The sequence below is a fragment of the Chiloscyllium plagiosum genome, unplaced genomic scaffold, assembly GCF_037043375.1.
Source record: "Chiloscyllium plagiosum isolate Xiang-an unplaced genomic scaffold, Cpla_swu_hap1 HiC_scaffold_10, whole genome shotgun sequence".
NCBI lineage: Eukaryota > Metazoa > Chordata > Chondrichthyes > Orectolobiformes > Hemiscylliidae > Chiloscyllium > Chiloscyllium plagiosum.
Window position 1 is genome coordinate 101,734,840 of NW_028270148.1, and position 23,743 is coordinate 101,758,582.

Sequence of the window (23,743 nt, forward strand, 5' to 3'; positions counted from 1 at the left end):
GTCAGACAGGTAAAAACAATGACTGCAGATGCCGGAAACCAGAGTTTAGATTAGAGTGGTGCTGGAAAAGTACAGTAGTTCAGGCAGCAACCGAGGAGCAGTACAATCGACGTTTCGAGAAAAAGCCCTTCATCAGGAATACTGATGGAGTTTAACGGTATTCCTGATGAAGGGCTTTTGCCCGAAACGTCGATTTTACTGCTCCTCGGATGCTACCTGAACTGCTGTGCTTTTCCAGCACCACTAATCCAGAATAGAGTCAGACAGCATGGAACCAGGCCCTTTGTATCAACTTGTATATGCCAACCAAGTTTCCCAAATTGAAATACTGCCATTTGCCTGCATTTGGCCCATATCCCTCTACATCCTTCCTATTCATATCCAAATGCCTTTTAAATGCTGCAATTCTACCAGCCTCCATCACTTCCTCTGGTAGCTCATTCCATACACGCACCATCCTCGGCAGAAAAAACATCCTATTACATCCCTTTTAAATCTTTTCCCTCTCACCTTAATTCTATGCCCTCTAGTTTTGGACTCCCCAACCCTTGGAAAAAGACCCTGGCTATTCACCTTATATCTGACCCTCATGATTTTATTAACCTCAATATGGCCAGCCCCTCAGCCTCCGATACCCTCGAAATGTTTCTTATTCATGTCCTTATTCATGTGTCTTTTAAACATTGTAACTGAACCTGCATCCACCACTTCCTCTGCAAGATCATTCCGCATGTGAACCCACTCTCTGTGTAAGAAAAATGTTGCCCCTCATGTCCTTTTAAAATTTTCTCTCACCGTAAAATATGCCTCCTAGTCTTGAAATCCCCAACTCTAAGGAAAAGACACCTGCCATTCACTTTCTCTATCCCCCTCATGATTTTATAAACCTCAATCTGCTATGTTCCAGTGAAAAAAAAGTTTCAGCCTATCATTATAACTCAAACCCTCCATGCCTGGTAACATCCTCGTAAATCTTAATTCTGAACCCTCTCCAAATGACACCAAAATTGGAGGTGTGGTGGACAGCGAAGAAGGTTACCTCAGATTACAATGAGATCTTGATCAGATGGGTCAATGGGCTGAGAAGCGGCAGATGGAGTTTAATTCAGATAAATGCGAGATGCTGTATTTTGGGAAAGCAAATCTTAGCAGGACTTATACATTTAATGGAAAGATCCGAGGGAGTGTTGCTGAACAAAGAGACCTTGGAGTGCAGGTTCATAGTTCCTTGCAAGTAGAGTCGCAGGTAGATAAGATAGTAAAGAAGGTGTTTGAATTGCTTTCCTTTATTGGTCAGAGTATTGAGTAGAGGAGTTGGGAGGTCATGTTGCGGTTGTACAGGACATTGGTTAGGCCACTTTTAGAATATTGCGTGCAATTCTGGTCTCCTTCCTATCAGAAGGCTGTTGTGAAACTTGAAAGGATTCAGAAAAGAGTTATAAGTATGTTGCCAGTGTTGGAGGATTTGAATTATAGGGAGAGGCTGAACAGGCTGGGGCTGTTTTCCCTGGAGGATCGAAGGCTAAGGGGTGACCTCATAGAGGTTTATAAAATCATAAGGGGCATGAATAGGGTAAATAGACAATGTCTTTTCCCTGGGATGGGGGAGTCCAGAACTAGAGGGTATAGGTTTAGGGTGAGAGGGGAAAAATATAAAAGGGACCTAAGGGGCAGTGTTTTCACACAGAGGGTGGTACGTGTATGGAATGAGCTGCCAGAGGAAGTGATGGAGGCTGGTACAATTGCAACATTTAAAAGGCATCTGGATGGGTATATGAATAGAAAGGGTTTGGAGGGATATGGGCCAAGTGGTGGCAAATGGGACTAGATTAGATTGGGATATCTGGTCGGAATGGATGAGTTGGACCGAAGGGTCTGTTTCCGTGCTGTACATCTCTATGACTCTATAACTTAATAATATCTTGATCTTACGATCTGAGGAGAGGCACCAAATTTTCAAAGATTAGAAACCAGGATAGGTTAAGAAGCCTTGGGAGTACAGGGCTGCCTTGGCAGGAGTCCCGGGAATGATGCAACTGAAGATGGGTCACCTGCTGACATCTCCCAGGATTTGTCCAGCCAGAGGAGAAGACCTACCTGAGACACCCAGCAGGTACAAACTACTGCCTTCCTCCAGTACTGCTAGCTGAGGTTCCATCATTGACTGGAGACTGGGCAATTCAATTCTTGGTGATCTCCAAATGACTCTACTGTGGAAGACATTGTGTTCCTGCAGATAGTTGCAATCTACCTACAAGCTATCCAGACTGAAGTTTGTCTTGCTCCATTGTTGTTGTAATGAATCATGATAGAATCATAGAATCCCTGCAGAGCAGAAACAGGCCCTTCGGCCCAACAAGTCCACAGCAACCCTCCGATGAGTAACCCACCCAGACCCATTCCCCTACTCTATTACTCTACATTTACCCCTGACTACTGCCTCTAACCTACGTATCCCTGAACACTATGGGCAATTTAGTGTGGCCAATCCACCTAACCTGCACATCTTTGGATTGTGGGACGAAGCCAGAGCACCCAGAGGAAACCCACGCAGACATGGGGAGAATGTGCAAACTCCAGACAGACAGTTGCCCGAGGTTGGAATCAAACCTGGGTGCTGTGAGGCGGCAATGCTAACCACTGTGCCACCCCCAATGCTGAGGGTTGGTTAGCTTGCTTGGCTGGACAGCGGGTGAATAATGCCAGCAGCGTGGGTTCAATTCCCACAAGAGCTGAGGTTACCATGAAGGATTCTCCTTCCCAACACTCGTCTGAGGCATGGTAACCCTCAGGTTAAACTACCATCAGTCATCTCTCTGTTCCTCTAATGAGAGAGCTGCCCTATGGGTGCATTCACCTGGTGACAGTCGACTGTAAAAGGCTCAGTCTGGAAAATAGCCTGTATCTAGGATGGAAATAATGGCTGACAAGTGATGGTGACAACTGGCATTGTCTCAGTCAGAGTTCTGTAAAATCTTCTGACAAATCTCACTGCCGGCTACGGCCAATCTGTTTCAGATTCACGACAATTTAACAGAACAAAGGGATTTTTGCACTGAAAAGACTGTGAAAGTTGGCGTTACAATGTTTGTAACTCACTCATTCACTTGGACGTGTCGCCATGTCTTCCAAAGAAACTTCAGTTATTGCTTTCTGTTGATGTGGTGCGGGGAGGGGATTGGGGGTGGCGGGGGGGGGGGGGATTGGAGAGATGTGGGGGGTGAGGAGTGCTGCTCTCACCTGCTGTTATTAACTGAGGTGGTGCGGCAGAATCCTTTAGTGACCGATCAGAAATCCATCAGAAGTGTACAGTCAATGACTTTCTGCTCTATGTCAGGACTGGGAAAGGGAGCGAGTGAAAGACACTGAATGTGGATGAAAAGTCTGGTGTGACTGTCTTCCAGCCTGGCATGGCTGTCTCTCGGCCCAGAGTGGCCTCCGTGTGGACTTCCATCCTCAAGGGGGAGCCCGGAGCAGTCTGGAGGTTGGGTGTGGACTGGGTTGGAAGGACTATTATTGTGAACTTCCATTTCATTATTTTTCTCATTTCTTTTCCCCTCAGAATTTGTACTTAAGAATCTGTAACTAGGTATCTTTGTAGCTAAGTTGGTGCCGGGAGTGACAATTTGTGAACCCTTCACTGTGCTCGTGTGAGTCAATGTGACAATAAAGCTAATTCTGGTTCTATAACAGAGGGTCACTGAGTTATTGTTCACATTTGTCATAGAATTCCTACAGTGTGGAAGCAGGCCATTCGACATATCAAGTCCATGCAACCCTCTGAAAAGTATCCCACCCAGACCCACCCCATACCCTATCCCTGTAATTCTGTGTTTCCCACCTGGCCTGCACTTCCCTGGATATTATGGGCAATTTAGCATGGCCAATTCACCTAACCTGAACATCTTTGAACTGTAGGAGGAAACCCACTCACACACGGGGAGAATGTACAAACTCCACACAGACAATCAAACCCGGGTCCCTGGTGCTGTGAGGCAGCAGCGCTAACCACTGAGCCACTGTGCTGTGAGGCAGCAGCGCTAACCACTGAGCCACTGTGCTGTGAGGCAGCAGCGCTAACCACTGAGCCACTGTGCTGTGAGGCAGCAGCACTAACCACTGAGCCACTGTGCTGTGAGGCAGCAGCGCTAACCACTGAGCCACCGTGCCATAATTCAATATTCCCAAACATGAACTGGAAAGATTCTGATGGTATTTCCTTCAAATAGATAAAACTTCGGTGCAAACGTATTCATCCTTCCACTACAGAAGCATTCGGAGCATCTGGAGAGCAGAGAAATTTCCAACAGGTGGTTCATTCAGCAACTCATTTCACAGAAAACGCCGGAGAAAGTTTGAAAGAGATGAGCCTGAGTGTGGGCTCAGGGTTTGAGGTGCACAGAGACCAAATGGAGGGAGTCAGCAAACAGCACGTGCAGAATTACACAGCCAGCCAGCTGCCAATGACTAGAAGGCCATTTCAAGAGGGGGTTTCGAACTGTAGTTCCTAAATGTTGTCATTGAGTAACATTTGTGCTTTACATACATATTAAAATGAACTGTGGAGCCATTTGTAGTTTACAATATGTTTTAATTTGATGGTTGATTCAGACGTCTGAAAGTTACTTTCAACGCTAACTCTTTAAAAGTAATATAATAGTCTGTGTTGTATGCTTGCTGATTTTACTGTACATTATACACATTTACAACTGAGAGACCCCATCCCGCAGACACAGTGACTGAAGGCAAAGAGGGCACCTTTATACTGGAATATTGTATATTGTGATGTCATGTAACATCTCTTAAAGGTATGTTCTGGAATCTCTGCCATGATACTACATTCCTTCCCTCCTTTAAGATTGGGAATCATTTTTCAATAACCTGCACCTTAAGCATTTTTAGAGTCACAAAGCACGAAAACAGACCCTTCGGTCCAACCAGTCCATGCCGACCATAATTCCAACTAAACTAGTCCTGCCTGCCTGCGCTAGGCCCATTTCCCTTTAAACATTTCTTATTCATGTATTTATCCAAATCTCTCTCTAAATGTAACCATACACACATCCACCACTTCCTCTGGAAGATCATTCCACACAGGAACCACTCTGTGTATAAAAGAAGTTGACCCTCACGTCTTTTTTAAATCTTTCTCCTCTCACCTTAAAAATATGCCCCGAGTCTTGAAATCCCCCACCCTCAGGAAAAGACACCTGCCATTTACCTTATCTACACCCCTCATGATCTTACAAACTTCTATAAACTTTTCAAACAATATAGAAGCGAGACTGCATTTCTGGTTGATAAACATCGGATTTCCTCATGGAACTTAATTGCCCTTGCTCTCTGGGAGGAGAAAGTGAGGTCTGCAGATGCTGGAGATCAGAGCTGAAAATGTGTTGCTGGAACAGCGCAGCAGGTCAGGCAGCATCCAGGGAACAGGAGAATCGACGTTTCAGGCATAAGCCCTTCTTCCTTTTTTGGATGTCCATGGTGAAGATAAGGCGTTGGGAACCGGGGAAGCGAAAATCATGGAGGAGGTGGAGGGCGTGGGTGGAGTCCCGAACGTAGGTAGGGAGCTCTTGGACTAAGGAGGACCGTGTCGAGGTATGCAGAGATGAGTTCGGTGGGGCAGAGCAGGCTGAGACAATGGGTCGGCCAGGGCAGTCAGGTTTGTGGATTTTGGGCAGGAGGTAGAAGCGGGCGGTGCAGGGTTGTGGGACTATGAGGTTGGAGGCGGTGGCTTATGCCCGAAACGTCGATTCTCCTGTTCCCTGATGCTGCCTGACCTGCTGCGCTGTTCCAGCAACACATTGTCAGCTCTTACTCTCTGGGAACTTTACAAATACAATGCACTTTACAAATATATTGGTTGAGAGGAGATTTGAAAAGGAGAAAGTGAGGACTGCAGATGGTGGAGATCAGGGTCGAGTGTGGGTGCTGGAAAAGCACAGCAGGTCAGGCAGCATCTGAGGAGCAGGAGATTCGATGTTTCAGGCATAAGCCCTTCATCAGGGCTTTCCTGATGAACGGCTTTTGCCCGAAACATCAATTCTCCTGCTCCTCAGATGCTGCCTGACTTGCTGTGCTTTTCCAGCATCCACACTTTGCGACACAGGAGATTTGATAAGAGACATTCAGAATTATGATGGATCTGGACAGGGTGGAGTTGTTCCCATTAGCAGAGGGATCTAGAAACAGACGACACTGATTTAAAGTGAGTGGCAAAAAGAACCAGAGGTGGCATGAAGAAATTTACTTTTAATGCAATTGGTGCGGATCTAGAACATACTGCCCAGCAGAGAGCACAGTAGAGTTAGAGTCAGTTGTAGCTTGCAAAAGCATATCAGATAATTATCCAGAGAGAAAAGTCTTTGCAAGGCTATGGGGCAAAGTCATGGGATAGATCTAACTGAGTTTCCCATTCAGAATCATAGAATGGTCACATTATGGAAGGAGGCCATTCAGCCCTTCTTCCAGCATGGACAGGGGGCCAAATTGGGGACAAAGGCATGTGTTTTTCTAAAACTGGTTATACGGGGGAGCAGAAAATATTGGCGGTCTGCTCTATGAACATAAGGGAGACTTTAATTCTGCAAATTATATTGGAAAACATATATGTAGAATGTAAAACCATTTAAATACTAGGCATTTTTAAAAGATAAATCTGAAAGCCATCCTTAAAATGTCAAAATTCCAGACCCCTCAATTGAACTCTATGACAAAATCCCAGTGGCACTTGGAAATGGGGAAAACACATTGCTAAATGGCATTAATATAAATGGAAGCCAGAGGGGTCTTGTGGTGCAGTGGTAATGTCCCTACCTCTGAGACAGGAGGCCCAGGTTCAAGTCCCACATGCTCCGGAGGTGCATAATAACAGGCTCGTTTAAACAATACCTATAAATTACATGAGTTGTCCACCACATCAGATACTTACTGGGCTTTATTATTCCTGAGTTGAAACTTTATTGCTGGAACAGCACAGCAGGTCAGGCAGCATCCAGGGAACAGGAGATTCGACGTTTCGGGCACAGGCCCTTCTTCAGGAACGTCGAATCTCCTGTTCCCTGGATGCTGCCTGACCTGCTGTGCTGTTCCAGCAATAAAGTTTCAACTTTGATCTCCAGCATCTGCAGACCTTACTTTCTCCTTTATTATTCCTGACTCAATGTGTGATAGGTAAAAGGAAGTACTGAATATGTATCCCAGAATTCCTTCTGTCAGAGAATCTCCTTTTTTGTTTGATTCCTTGGACAAACTTTATTTTGGCAGCCAAAATTGGGTCGTTGGTTTGGAGGCACAGGGTCCCTCTACTGGTGAGAGAGAACAGATCTCTTAAAATTTCCAAGGGAGTTAAGTCATTGGACTTGTTTTCTTCTCAGTCTGATTCTTTGGTTCTTAAACTGTGATCCAAAATTTTGTAACAATGTGACCTCACAACCAACTCCTCAGAAATACCTGAGGACGTTCCACACAAGGAGAGTCTAAGTGTTTTAGGTCATTGGTTCCTTTCCAGTTCAGGGGAGGTAGCAAATTACGATGTTACTTGGGGAGCACTCTCACCTCAGAGTCACAAAGTTCTGGACTTAAGCCCACTCCACATTTTGGATATGGAAGTCAGGGCTGTAACAGTAATGCAATACTGCAGGAGTGCTGCATTGTTAGAGGTGTTGTCTTTTGGATGGCAGGTCTATCTGCCTGCTCAGACTTACATGGCTGTATTTCCGAGAAGAGAAATCAAGTTGTGACCAATATATAGCCCTCAACGAGCATCATGGTATACAGCTTCACTGGTGATCATGTGATGTTACTGTTTGTGGGAACTTGCTGTGATTCTGCCATTACAGTGATCAAACTTCAGAGGGACTTCCTTTGGGTGCAAAGTGCTTTGAGGCATCCAGTGCTTGTGGAAGGTGTTATACATAATGCAGCCTTTCTTTTAGAAACTGGGCTCTAACATTAGTCTGTTACTTCCTTGCCAAACGTACCTGGCTTCTCACAATCTTTTAGCTGGGTCTGTAGCTAGTCCTTTGTACTGTCTGCGTAAATGGTGTTCCATTACGTTACCTGGCCCCTAGCACTATGAAAGAACCATCTGAATTTTTTTATTAACTACGAAAGGTCATGTACACCCAACTAAAAATTCTCACAGTGAGAGGAGGCAACTGAAGGATGAAGCATTTCATTCAGGATGACAGCAGGAAAGAAAGAGCTATAGGGAGAGGCTGAATAGGCTGGGGCTGTTTTCCCTGGAACATCAGAGGCTGAGGGGTGATCTTATCATAGAATCATGAGGCGCATGGATAGGGTAAATAGACAAGGTCTTTTCCCCAGGGTAGGGGAGTACAAAACTAGAGGGCATAGGTTAAAGGTGAGAGGGGAAAGATACAAAAGGGACTGGAGGGGCAAATTTTTTCACACAGAGGATGATGCGTGTACGGAATGAGGCAGTGGTGGAGGCTGGACAACATTTAGAAGGCACTTAGATGGGTACATGAATACCAAAGTTTTGGAGGGATATGAGCCAAGTTCTGGCAATTGGGACTAGATTTATTTAGGATATCTGGTCAGCATGGACGAGTTGGATCGAAGAGTCTGTTTCTATGCTGTTCATCTCCATGAGTCTATAACAGATGGGAGCATTTGCCCAATTTTTATGCAGGAAAGTGTGGCGAGATTTGGGGATTGGGATGTTGCATGTGGATTTGGCAAGGGGAGAGGTGCAGCAAGGGAGGCAGCACTGTCCAGCACATCCTTTCTATCGTTTGCAGCTGTCTTCGATGCTTTTCGGAAAATGCATAAGGCATTTGTGTTGAAGTGAGATAAGACAATCCTCCCACAGGGATCACAGAACTACAGTTCAACCATTTCCAAGACATATTATCCCTTTTATTGGCTTTTGCAGACTGTTTATGACCTTGACGTTCAGTGTTAGTTATCCTCTTAAAACAGAAATGAATCAGACAGCCCCGAAAGAGGCCATTGAGCCCATTGAAGCTGTCTGATCTGTTTGAAATACCTATCCAATTGACCCCATTCTCCTACTGTCTCCCCAAAGCCCTCCAGTTATTTCTCCTTTTCAGTCTATATCTACTTCATCTGACTTATTTTTTATTGGCAATAAGATTGCCTTGTAGTTGCCAAACGAAGATTTCAATAATCATTGGAAATGACTAGAATCTATATAAAGCAGATTTGACTACAGAATGTTACAAATATATTTTAAGTATGCACTTGCAGATAATTATATAATACAAACCGTTTGAATTACTGAAGAGATATGACACTGCTTTGGGTAATCTGATTTTAATTGTGTTTTTTTCCCCCATTCAGTTGTTACATTTTATGATATCTGTGTGTCACACAATTCTTACTTTTAAACTGGGTTCAGTTCTGAATATGGAGTTATCATCCTGGCTGTTTACTTGAGGGGAGCCATTCTGTTCCCAGTTAGTGGGACACCTGAGAAGATTTTTGTAAAGACCGTTTGTATCAATATCATAGAATATCTATAGTGTGGAAACAGACCTTTCAGCCCAACAAGTCCACACCAACCCACCCAGACCTATTCCCCTACATTTACCCCTGACTAATGCACCTAACACTATGAGCAATTTAGCGTGGCCAATTCACCTAACCTGCACAAACTTTGGATTGTGGGAGGAAACCAGAGCACCGGGAGGAAACCCACGCAGACACAGGGAGAAGGTGCAAACTCCACACAGACAGTCGCCCGGAGGCTGGAATCGGACCCAGGACCCTGGTGCTGTGAGGCCGCAGTGCTAACCACTGAGCCATCGTGCCGCCCAGTAGGAATGTTGATTCCCTACAATGTGGAAACAGACCCTTCGGCCAAACAAGTCCACACCAACTCTCCGGAGAGTAACCCACCCAGACCCATTCCCCCTGACTAATGCACCTAACACTATGGGCAATTCAGCATGGACAATTCACCTGACCTGCACATCTTTGGATTGTTGAAGGAAACCCACACAGACACAGGGAGAATGCGAAAACTCCACACAGACAGTCACCCAATTGAACCTGGGTCCCTGGAGCTGTGAGGCAGCAGCGCTAACCACTGCGCCACCGTTTGTAACTCTAGAATAGAATGTGAAGACCCAAGTCCCTCATAGCCCTGGAGATAAGGTCTTGCATTGGAATAGTAGTGTTTATAGTTCCTTTTTTTAAGAACCCCTACAGTGTGGAAACAGGCCCTTCGGCCCGACAATTCCACACTGACCCTCCAAAGAGTATCCCATCCAAACCCATGCCCTATTTCTCAACTTTTACCCCTAACCTACAACATCACTGAACACTGTGGGCAATTTAGCCTGGCCAATCCACCTAACCTGCACATCTTTGGATTGTGGGAGGAAACTGGAGCACCCGGAGGAAACCCACGTAGACACTGGGAGAATGTGCAAACTCCAGACAGTCACCCGAGGCTAGAATTGAACCTGGGTCCTTGTGCTGTGAGGTCGCAGTGCTAACCACTGAGCCACCATGCCATCCCCAGGAGAGTTAAGGGCCAGAAGCAGGGAGCTGAGACTCGTTTAGTTTGGGATTATGGTCGGAGCGAAGGGTCTGTTTCCATGTTGTACGTCTCCAAGACTCCAAATCAAGATAGAGGGCAAAATGCAGTGCCCTCCCTGAGGCACGTTTGGAGAGAGGGCATGTATTTGGGCAGGAGGCTGCCAAGTGGGACCTCCACTGATTTTGAAGAGGGGCTGGTGCAAACTGGGTCTGGATTCTCTAGAGTTTTGAAGAATGAGAGATGATCTAATTGAAACCTACAAAATACTTAAAGGCACAGACTGGGTAATTGTGGGTAAGATGTGCCTCCTGCTCTGGAATGAGGAGGCACAATTTAAAAATTAAGGCTGTGCCCCTTGGGTCTGAGATGGGAAGAAACATTTTTGTTCAAAGCGTCAGAATTCTTTAGCACACAGGGCTTTGGAAGCTCAGTCTTGAATATGTCTAAGGTAGAGTTGAATAGATTTCTGATTTTCAGTGGCGTACAGAGTTATGGGGATAATGTGGATAAGAGGTATTGAAGTCCTTGATAGTATTGAATGGCAGGCTGAATGGGCTGCACCTACTCCCGTCTCTGCAAGGCCAAGAAGGCTTGTGGACTTCCCTCCACACCATGCCACTGATTGAGGCCTTTAGGTGATGAACCCACGACCCATTGAACAGCTTCATCACTCCCCTGCTAGGGTTCACCATGTGGCCGTGGTCTCAAACGCCAACAGAGAGAACCCGGAACTCATTCCCGCCGACGAGGCAGGCAAAGGGTGATCCCTGTTCATGGGAGGCATGGATCCAACACCCTCATTCATCGACTCTATAAACCGCTTAGCTAAGTGATGCCAATGTTACCATGTCACAAGTCTGTCCTGTCCTGAGTGAAGTCAGTTTGCTTCCCCTCGAATTAGATGCGGGTTTTAGTCAGTCAATGAAACTGCTTTGTGGGTAGAGCTGGAGACTTAAGGAATCAATCAGAGCGCTTGTTGAGCAGGACTGAAACCCATTAGAACAATTTGGGGCCAGCATTGAAATCAATCAAACAGCCTTCATCTCCCCCTGTCATATGCCATTGAACTACTGGTGACAAACCATTCAAAACATTTAGATTTCATTTAGATTAATTTAAGATGCATCTGGACAGATGCATGAGTAGGTAGGGAGCAGAAGGATACCTTAGGAATTGAGCGATACATTTAGATAGTGGATTTGGATCGGCTCAGGCTTGGAGGGCCGATGGGCCTGTTCCTGGGCTGTAAAAGTTCTTTGTTCTAATGCAGTTGAGTTTTTGAAAGCAACAGGTATTTTATGTAGGATCTGTCTCCCAGTGAGTCGCTAAATTGTTGCTTTGTCAACATAAAGTTTCCCTTCTGGAGCGTGCTGGGCTATTGTCTTTACATGGGAGTTTAGTGTTTTTTTCCCCCCCAAGGCAAAATACTGCAGATGTTGGAAATCTAAAACACACAGAGATTGCTGGAGGCGCCCAGCAGGTCTGGCAGCAAGTGTGGAGAGAGAAACAGCGTTAACACTTCCAATCTGCTCAGAACCTGATGCTAGAGACAAATAAATTGCAGGTGCTGGAATCCAAAGTAGACAGGCAGGAAGCTGGAAGAATACAGCAAGCCAGGCAGCATGGGGGGATGGGGGGGGGGGGGTGGAGAAGTCGGCATTTCGGGTGTAACCCTTCCCCAGGCCTGCTGAGTTTCTCCAACAATTTCAATGCTTGTTTTACTGCCTTCCAGAGTGACTGTGGAGAAACTTATTTTCAATATGGAGAATGTTCCCTGGTCTCAATCATTATTCATTTCCTCTGACACCAGGCACAGAGCTACAAGCAATCGGAAATTGAGTGGGGCGTGTGACACAATTTCAATGGTTTACGGCTGTTACAGTGTCCGAAATCGTACCAATTCCGAGGGCAAAAACCAATCACTTCAGGATTGGTTGCGACCTCACCTTACATCTGCTGCCTGTCACTGCTCACACCCACTCCAGTAATTTCCAAGAAGATTCCTGTTAAAATCCGACAACTGAAAGGTGCAACACAAGTCATTAATGTTATATGAACACAGGGGCTCTTAGATATGGGCATCCAATTCTGGTCTTTTTAGCAACAGCTCCATATCAAGAATAAAAAAGTCCTGTCAGTCTGCAGTTTACATTACACCAAATCAAGGTCCCACTGCAATTTTCCGACATTTAGATACATGTCATAGTGTCTAAAACTATTTTTTGTCTAGAATTTTTTCAATTTATTAACACCGGTAGCTGGGTAGTTTCAGGGTTTCTCAATAAAGAGAATATTTAGGAAAGAACCCAAGATTGGGCGATAATTCTCTGGGAGGTCATTCAGGCTGCCCCTTGAAATCGAGACCCTGGGAATGCTGGCCAATCAGAGGCTAGCTGCTGTTATGCCCAGCATTGCCAATGAGAAGGCTGTGACTGCTTTCAGAGGAACACACACACACACACAGAAATACAGAGACACACACACAAATACAGAGGCGTACAGAAATACGGAGACACACAGACACAAATACAGAAACATACACAGAGAGAGAGACACGCACAGAAATACAGAGACATACAGACCCATACACACAAATACAGAGACACATGCACACATAGACACACATAGAAATGCAGAGACACACGCATAGAAATGCGGAGATATACACAGAAATACAGAGACACACACACAGAAATACAGAGATATACACAGAAATACAGAGAGACACGCACAGAAATACAGAGACACACACATAGAAATAGAGATATACACAGAAATACAGACAGACACACAGAAATATAGAGATATACACAGAAATATAAAGACACACACAGAAATACAGAGATATGCACAGAAATACAGACAAACACAGAAATAGAGATATACGCAGAAATATAGAGACACACACAGAAATACAGAGATATGCACAGAAATACAGAGAGACACGCACAGAAATACAGAGATATACACAGAAATACAGAGACACGCACAGAAATGCAGAAATATACACAAAAATACAGAGACACACACAGAAATACAGACACACGCACAGAAATACAGAGACACACAGAAATACAGAGAGACACGCACAGAAATACAGAGATACACAGACAGAAACACATTTAGACACACACACGCACACACACATGCAGAAATACAGAGACACACACAGAAGCACAGACACACACACAAACACCAAGATTAATACATAAACACACACATGGAAACACAGACACACAAGCTACACATGGAAACAGGCACACAAAATACACTTGGAAACGCAGACAGGCACACACATGCAGAAACACAGATGTATGGAAGCACGGCACGGTGGCACAGTGGGCGGCACGGTGGCACAGTGGTTAGCACTGCTGCCTCACAGCACCAGAGACCCAGGTTCAATTCTCTGCCTCAGGCAAATGTCTGTGTGGAGTTTGCACATTCTCCCTGTGTCTGCGTGGGTTTACTCCGGGTGCCCCGGTTTCCTCCCACAATCCAAAAATGTACACGTTAGGTGGATTGGCCATGCTAAATTGCCTGTAGTATTAGGTGAAGGGGTAAATGTAGAGGAATGGATCTGGGTGGGTTGCTCTTCGGAGGGTCAGTGTGGACTTGTTGGGCCGAAGGGCCTGTTTCCACACTGCAAGTAATCTAATCTAATCTAATCATAGACAGGCACACATGTACACACACAAGCGTGCAGACACACACACAGGATAGACATGATGTGCACACACATACATATACCCCCAACCTCCAGAGGCTAAGCATCATGGTAGTCCTAGACTGCTATTAAATAATGAGAGGGGTTTCAGAGATGGGTTTCATGGAGTGGGAGTTGCATGGAGACTTGGTTCAGGAGCGAGGGCTAGAGGTAACTTTCACCAACCCCAACTTCCCAATGTCTGCCACTGGTCACCTTCATTTGAGAGGCCTCCCTCTGCAACCATCCTCTCTTTCCCACCAGCTCTGATGTTCTTCAGCCTGGCTAGTTACACTTTTCATGTTGCCTTCTGCTTCATATTATCAGTCAAACATAGGAAATGCAATGTAACATCAATTGTATAATTTATCGTTGAGAGTTGGTTAGCTCAGTTGGCTGGATGGCTGGTTTGTGATGCCGATGGTTGAGTTCCTGCACTGACAGGGGTTACCATGAAGACCCCACATTCTCAGCCGTACCCCTGACTTGAGGCACGGTGACCGTCACATTCAACTCTGATGAGAGTCATGATGTGGAGGAGCTGGTGTTGGACTGGGGTGGACAAAGTTAACAATCCCACAACACCAGGTTATAGTCCAACAGGTTTAATTGGAAGCAGTAGCTTTCGGAGCGTCGCTCCTTCATCAGGTGGTTGTGGAGAATAACATTGGAAGACACAGAATTCATAGCAAAAGTTTACAGTGTGATGTAACTGAAATTATATATTGAAAAATACCTGGGTTGTTTGTTAAGTCTCTCATCTTTTTAGAATGACCATGTTGGTTTCAGTTCTTTCATATGTAAATTGCAAACTTGAGAATGTAACCTTTTAAAAAAAGTTTTGCAATTTACATATGAAAGAACTGAAACCAACATGGTCATTCTAAAAAGATGAGAGATTTAACAAACAACCCTGGTCATTTTCAATATATAATTTCAGTTGCATCACACTGTAAACTTTTGCTATGAATTCTGCGTATTACAATCTTATTCTCCACAACCACCTGATGAAGGAGCAGTGCTCCGAAAGCTAGTGCTTCCAAATAAACCTGTTGGACTATAACCTGGTGTTGTGTGATTTTTAACTTTCCAATGACAGAGTAAGACTGCACTGATTTTACCTTCAATCCAACTTTAGGTGTAACTCACAGACATAACAACGAGTGTGTTTAGGGTTTCTCCATTTAAGAAGGTGTTACGTGTAATCTTACAGGCAATTCTGTTCAAGAACATGAGTGCCATGTTACTCAGCAAACCACCTTGTGCTATCCCAGTTCAGGGAGCCATTGCTTACAGTGTTGAGATTTGACTTGTTTGGATAGTAAGTAACATGTTCTCTCTGCTGTATCTACTGACAGGTGGTGCCATTGACGTGGTGGTCATTGATCAGAGATTCCACTTACTACACCTTATCGGTGATGGCGCTCATTTTGGTAAGAATATCATCGGGTTTTGTCTCAAAAGGTGGGAAAAGTGTCGGGAGATGCTTCCGAGCGTTGGGAGGGTAGTGGGATATAACCAGGTGAGAAGGGGCTGTCCTGTCTCCAGTCTCCTGGATCAATAACTACAGATCTTTAAGCACTCAGCATGGGGCTGTATCTCTCTTCAATTAACCATGTACATTAACTGGTTGATTTGATTTGATTTATTGTAGTGACATGTACCGAAGTGCAGTGACAAGTTTTGTTTTGCGAACTGTGCGAGCAGCAACAAAGAGCATAGGGTGCTCAGACAGAGTGAGGTACACAAGGTTCCATCTGCACAGGAAGCACATAAAGGAAGTTCGACATTTGATTTGAAGTTAGGGAGGTTCAATCAGCAGTCTAATAACGGCAGGGAAGAAGCAGGTCTTGAACCTGTTGGTGCGTGTGTTCAGACTTTAGTATCTTCTGGAAAAGCACAGCAGGTCAGGCAGCATCTGAGGAGCAGGAGAATGGACATCTCAGGTATCAGTCCGAGGATGAAGGGCTTATGCCCGAAACGTCGACTCTACAGCTCCTTGGATGCTGCCTGACCGGCTGTGCTTTTCCAGCACCACACTCCCGACTCTGATCTCCAGCATCTGCAGTCCTCACTTTCTCCTTCTGTATCTTCTGCCTGATGGAAGACGTTGTGGGAGAGCATTACCGGGGTGGGAGGGGTCTTTGATGATGTCGGCAGCCCTTCTGCGGTAGCGAGACTTGTAGATGGAGACCATGGATAGGAGGTTGGCTTGCGAGATGGTCTGGGCTGTGTACACAACCTTCTGCAGTTTCTTCTGGTCCTGGGCAGAGCAGTTGCCATGTCAAGCCATTATGTACCCAGAAAGGATGTTTTCTATGGTGCATCTGTCCAAGTTGGCAAGAGTGCTTATGGACATGTCGAATTTCCTCAGCCTCCTCAGGGAGTGGGGAATAACCCGTCTCATTCCTGACTTGTTCCTTATAGATGAGGGACAGGCTTTGAGGAGTCAGGAGGTGAGTTACCTGCTGCAGGGTTCCCAGCCTCTGACCTGCTCTTATGGCCATTATAATATTATGGCTAGGCTTGATCAGTTTCAGGTTGATGGTAACCCGCAGGGAGTTGACTGTGTGGGATTCAGTGATGGTAATGCCTTTAAATTGTCAAGGTGCAGTAGTTTGATTCTTTCTTGCTGGAGATGGTGATTACCTGGCATTTATTGACATGAATATTACATGTCACTTGTCAGCACAAGCCTCACAGTGGCTCAGTGGTTAGCACTGCTGCTTCACAGCGCCAGGGACCTGGGTTCGATTCCCACCTCGGGTGACTGTGTGGAGTTTGCACATTCTCCCCGTGTCTGCGTGGGTTTCCTCCAGGTGCTCCGGTTTCCTCCCACAGTCCAACGATGTGCGGGTTAGTTGGATTGGCCAGGCTAAATTGCCCACAGTGTTCAGGGAAATGTAGATTTGGCGAGGGGGTAATGGGTCTGGGTGGGATGCTCTTTGGAGGGTCAGTGTGGACTTGTTGGGCCAAATGGCCTGTTTCCACACTGTACGATCTAAGCCTGGCTATTGTCCTGATCTTATTGTATTGAACATGGACTGCTTCAGTGTCTGAGGAGTCGTGAATGGTGCTGAACATTGTGCGATCGTTGATGAACATCCCCATTTCTGACCTCATGATCGAAGGAAGGTCATTGATGAAAGCAGCTGAAGATGGTTGGGCCTAGGGAGTTATTCTGAGGAACTTCTGCAGAGATATCCTGGAGCTGAGATGACTGACCTCCAACAACCACATCCATCTTCCAAAGTGCCAGGTATAACTCCAACCCCAACCAGTGAAGACTTTGCCCTTGATGCCCATCAATTCCAGTTTCGCTCAGGCCCTTCATGCCACACTTGATGTCAAGGGCTGTCATTCTCACCTCACTCTCACTCTGCAATTCATCTTTTTTGACCAAAGCTGAGACTGGCAGCTGAGTGATCATGGTGGAACCCAAACTGGGCATCACTGGGTAGATTATTGCTCTGCTTGACAAAGCAGCCCACTTGGTTGGCATCACATCCTAGTGACCTAGGCCCAACCATCCATTCAGCACCCACTGCCTCCACTACTGACACTCAGTAGCAGCAGTGTGTACCATCTACAAGATGCACTCCAGAAATCGACCGCAGCTCCTCAGACAGCACCTTCCAAACCCACAACCACTTCCGCCTGGAAGGGCAAGGGCAGCAGATCCATGGGAACGCCACCACCATTGGACGGCACGGTGGCACAGTAGTTAGCACTGGTTCAGTTCCCGCCTCAGGCGACTGTGTGGAGTTTGCACATTCTCCCCGTGTCTGCGTGGGTTTCCTCCGGGTGCTCCGGTTTCCTCCCACAGTCCAAAAATGTGCAGGTTAGGTGAATTGACCATGCTAAATTGCCCGTAATGTTAGGTGAAGGGGTAAATGTAGGGGAATGGGTCTGGGTGGATTGCTCTTCGGAGGGTTGGTGTGGACTTGTTGGGCCAAAGGGCCTGTTTCTACACTGTAAGTAATCTAATCTAATCTAATCTGCGGGTTCCCCTCCACATCACTCACCATCCTGACTTGGAAATATCTCACCGTTCCTTGACTGTCGCTGGGTTGAAATCCTGGAGTTCCCTCCCTCAGGACATTGTGGGTCCACCTACAGCATGTGAACTGCAGCGGTTCAAGAAGACAGCTCACCACCACCTTCTCAAGGGGCAACTAGGGACGGGCAATAAATGCTGGGCCCAGTCAGCGATGCCCACATCCCACAAATGAATAAATAATGCGAGTGCCAGGATAATGGTAGACAAACTAGATAAACCTCTTTTACCCAGCAATTACCCAGCCAGTTCATATTATCTGTTGCAAAGATTGACAGAGAATTTTACAACACGAATGCTTGACCAATAGGGCAAGTTTTGAGAAATGTCTGAAATGAGGAAAGTGATGCGGAGACAGTGAGATTGAAGAAGGTAATTCCAGAGCTCAGGAGCTGGGCAGCTGAAGGCAAGACAACCAATGCTGGAGTAATTCACGTGAGGGATATCTATGAAGTCAGAACTGGGACGAGGGTTGTGGGACTGGAGGAGGCTACAAGGGGTAGGAAGGGAATGGAGGCCTGAGAGGAAAGCAGCTGCAGCCAATTTGGCACCCAGTGTTGGTGAGCAAGCACAGAGGGGAATGTGTGAATGGGACTTCACTTGTGTTATGATACAGACGGCAGCATTTCCAACAGCAGTGTTATATTGGGAGGGCCTCAGCTGGAAGTCAGGCATGAAGGCCGCAAGGCTGTGGCTGAAGGTTTTGGCAGCAGATCAGCTCAGACAGCGTTAGGGAAGTAAGGGACTCGGAAACTTTGATTTCACAATCTTCTATAGCACCTGCCAAACCCGTTGAAAGACCTACAAAAGCACAGGAGCTGAAGGGGTTAAAAGCTCAAATTTGTTGACTGCACCCTGGAGTTTGAGTGCCATCTGGTGGTTATTCTCCATGTCTGCAAGATTGTTATGTTGTTGCTGGAAATTGGGGGCTCATTCATTGTGTTAGTTTTCAATCTTGACTGCACTATTGCAGATCAGTCTCGACACAGGAATGATTGACAGTTCCTCAGCTGATCTATAACGGTGAACATGCTGCATTTTAATCATGCCTTCCACACTGAAGAATAGAATATGCAACGAACTGACATAAAGAAAACATTGCGTATTGATGTCTTTACTCAGAAAAAGGTCCAGTTTTCCGTGAGGAAGTGAAAATCATGCGCTCTTAAACGCTTTCAACTGAAAATATATTTGAGGTCCTCATAAAAGTACTCAAGTACAGCAGGAGGCCATTTCAGTCCCTCTGGGCTCTGAGCTACACCAATGACTTAGATTATAACTGATCCACACATCAATGCCATTTACTCTGCTTTGCTCCATATCTCTTGATATTGTCAGTTACCCGAAATTCTGTTGATAGCCCAGCCTGTCCCTCAAGATACAAAGCCTTTTGTGGGAGAGAATTCTGAATTTCCACTGTCCATTTGTGTGAATATGTGCTTCCTAGGCTTACCCTTGAATGAGCTGAAAATGTGTTGCTGGAAAAGCGCAGCAGGTCAGGCAGCATCCAGGGAACAGGAGAATCGACGTTTCGGGCATAAGCCCTTCTTCAGGAAGCTTACTGTCTTTAATTTCCGATATGGCTAGGAAGAACTGTTTGTTTAGTTTATGGATCCTTCTGTGGATGAAGAACAATAGAGGTCCTTTGCAGGTCTGTGAGAGTGTTGTCCTGAACTGGGGTAGATCGAGTTGCAGGGAATGTAGGTAGCGACGCATGGCTGCAAGCGTGGAGCGAAGGATCTGGAGGGACGTCTGTTGCTGGAGGCTTCGGATTTGTTGTAGGTACTGGTTGTCCTGGTTGGGTCCAAGTTTGGTTGGTCGGAACATAATCCGGAGTCCGTGCGGGATAAGTCGGTTCCGTAGGCAGGTGCTGAGGAAGGAGATATGGCTGTGGTAGCGAGTCTGTTTGAGAATGTGGCTGAAGAGCTTCTGCGCAGAGGAGATGACCTGGGGTGTGCAGTGAGAGAGGGACTCACTGAAATCTTTGTAGAGGGAGGAAGAGAGCTTCTTCAAGGAAGGCATCCTTGTAAGAGGATTCGCAGTAGGTTGAAGTCTTTGAGGAGAAAGTGAGGACTGCAGATGCTGGCGATCAGAGCTGAAAATGTGTTGCTGGAAAAGCGCAGCAGGTCAGGCAGCATCCAGGGAACAGGAGAATCGACGTTTCGGGCATAAGCCCTTCTTCAGGAATGACCTAGCATCAGAATTAAGCAGTATTTTCCTAATTCTTGATATCCCCAGTCAGAAGAAGTAGTAGTTTTTTTTTTAAGGTATAAAATCATGTTCTATACCCCTCAATGTTCATGTGGTCAAGAAAATAGAAGCCATATTTGCGTAACTGTGTCCTTGACAGCTAATCCTCTGAACCCTGGTATAGTCCTTCACTTTTTTAACGTTCCATAGTGTAGATGCTACTAAATGTGTGCCATTTAATTCTTTTGTCTGTATCTAAGAACGTGAGAAGTGGGAAATGGTGTAAGCCAACAACCTCTTAAGTCTGCTCCAATACAATATGGCTGACCTCCAGCCTCAACACATTTCTGTCCACTGTTCATATCCCATGAGTCCATGGGAAACCAAATAGCAAGTATCTTAATCTTGAATATGTTCTATCATGGAGCATCCACGGACATAGAACACCAAAGATTCACATTCCCACTGAATGAAGAAATCTTCCCTCATCTCGATCCTCGATGATTGACCTGCTTATCCTTTGCCTGTGCCTCTGTGTTCCAGATTCCGCAATAGTTGCCCTAACCTCTCAGTGTCTTGCTTAGCCTTCAGAACCTTCTCCATTTCAATCAGAGCACCTCGAATTCTTCTAAATTCCAGTGAGCTCCGGCCCAGTTTGCTCAGCTTCTCAGCATTGGGCAAGCCCAACTGTGTCAGGAGCCAAGGTAATGAACCTTCAGTGGAGAAAGTGAGGTCTGCAGATGCTGGAGATCAAAGTTGAAACTTTATTGCTGGAACAGCACAGCAGGTCAGGCAGCATCCAGGGAACAGGAGATTCGACGTTTCGGGCACAGGCCCTTCTTCAGGAATGAGCAGAGAGTGTTCAGCAGGAGAAGATAAAAGGTAGGGAGGAGGGACTTGGAGGAGGGGAGTTGGAAATGTGATAGGTGGAAAGAGGTCAAGGTGAGGGTGATAGGTCGGAGTAGGATGGAGGCGGAGAGGTCAAGAAGAAGACTGCAGGTCAGGAAGGCGGTGCCGGGCTGGAAGGATCCGGCTGAGACAAGGTGGGGGGAGGGGGGATGAAGAAACTGGTGAAGTCCAAGTTCATCCCCTGCGGTTGGAGGGTTCCCAGTCGGAAGAACTGGGAACCCTCCAACCGCAGGGGATGAACTTGGACTTCACCAGTTTCTTCATCCCCCCTCCCCCCACCTTGTCTCAGCCGGATCCTTCCAGCCCGGCACCGCCTTCCTGACCTGCAGTCTTCTTCTTGACCTCTCCGCCTCCATCCTACTCCGACCTATCACCCTCACCTTGACCTCTTTCCACCTATCACATTTCCAACTCCCCTCCTCCAAGTCCCTCCTCCCTACCTTTTATCTTCTCCTGCTGAACACTCTCTGCTCATTCCTGAAGAAGGGCCTGTGCCCGAAACGTCGAATCTCCTGTTCCCTGGATGCTGCCTGACCTGCTGTGCTGTTCCAGCAATAAAGTTTCAACAATGAACCTTCAGTGCCCCATCTCCACAGTATGTAAATCCTTCAATAGATACAAAGATCAAAACTGCACTCCAAGTGCAAGAACTCCTTGTATCTGTCCACTTGCAGTAAAGGCGAAAGTGAGAACTGCAGATGCTGGAGATTAGAGTCGAGAGAATGGTCCTGGAAAAGCACAGCAGGACAGGCAGCATCTGAGGAGCAGGAAAATCGACGTTTCAGGCAAAAGCCCTTCATCAGGAATGAAGTCAAGACCAATTTGGTGTTTGCCCTCAAATAAAATCAAAACATGATGGATGCTGGAAATCTGAAATAAACACAGGAAGTGCTGGAGAAAACCAGGTCTAGCAGCACCTAGAAAAGACACATATTGGTCGACAGTGCATAACTCACCTCCCCTCCAACTCCCCGCCACAAAGATATCCTGTCCACCATCTACAAGGCACAAGGCAGGAGTGTGATGGAACACTCCCCACTTGCCTGGAAAAGCACAGCAGGTCAGGCTGCATCACTCAAGAAGTTTGACACTGTCCAGGACAAAGCAGCCAGCTTAATTGGCACCATATCCACTCTCTCCACTACTGATGCTCAGTGTGTGTACTATCTACAAGATGCACTGCAAATATTTGCCAAAAATCCTCAGATAGCACCTTCCAGACCCACAACCTTGTCCATCTAGAAGGACAAAGGAGGCAGATACATGGGAACACCACCACCTTCAAGTTCCCCTCCAAGCCACTCACTATCCTGACGTAGAAACATATCACTGTTCCTTCAGTGTCGCTGGGTCAAAATCCTGGAATTCCCTCCCTAAGGGCATTGTGGGTCAATCTATGGCAGGTGGACTGCCACGGCTCAAGATGGCAGCTCACCACCACCTTCTCAAGGGCAACTAGGGACGGGCAATAAATGCTGAGCAACCAATGACACCCACGTCCCGTGTATGAATAAAAATGAATAAATGGACAAGTGAAGGATATAAATGATCACTTTGAAATTCAAACTGCAGTGGTTAAACCAGAAAAACAATGAACAGAATAAGAGAAAATCAATTCCTATTAGTTGTGGAGCTAATTGCTACCACTTATTGATTTGACCCAGACTTTGTGGCTAGGTGTAATGAGTTTGGAATCATAGAATCCCTACAGTGTGGAAACAAGACATTCAACCCATCTAGTCCATACCAACCTTCTGAAGAGCATCCCAGCCAGACCTTATCTCTATAATCCTGCATTTGTCATGGAGAATGCACTGAATCTGCCCATCTTTAGACAGTGGGAGGAAAGCAGAGGACCCCAGCACAGACATGGGAAGAATGTGCAAGCTCCAACAGACAGTTGCCTGAGGGTGGAATCGAACCCAGGTCCTTGGTGCTGTGAGGCAGCAGTGCTAACCACTGAACCATCCTAAACGATTAGCTGATTGTGGAGAGACCACAGTCAGCATGAGCCCTTTGATCTGCTAAGGTCCAATATCCACAAAACAAAACATGGAGTTTGCATTTATATAGTGACTTTCCCATCCTCAGGCTCTCCCAGAGTATTTAATCATCAACGAAAACTGTTCTTTGCCTGCTAGGGAGCACGGTGCGATCCCACATGGTGCCCGGACCATCTGTTTAGCTGATGCTGTTTGAGAGATAAAGATGTGTCAGTATACCTGAGAGAACAGTCTTGCTCTTCAATAAAGCAGGACATGAGATCTTAATGAGAGGGTGAAGGGATCCTCAGTTTAATATCTTGGGTAAACTACAACAGTTCGGACACTGCAACCCTCTCTTAGGA

At 46.1% G+C, this 23,743-nt stretch overlaps 1 protein-coding gene across 1 annotated transcript in view; it reads left to right on the forward strand.

Moving 5' to 3' along the window:
• Positions 1 to 23,743, forward strand: part of LOC122553050 (sodium/potassium/calcium exchanger 3) — a 392,739-nt gene that overhangs the window by 317,564 nt on the left and 51,432 nt on the right. The window contains exon 7 of the mRNA XM_087991604.1: positions 15,599 to 15,673. Coding sequence (XP_087847730.1) covers positions 15,599 to 15,673 — 75 coding nt within the window. The remainder of the gene's footprint in view (positions 1 to 15,598; positions 15,674 to 23,743) is intronic.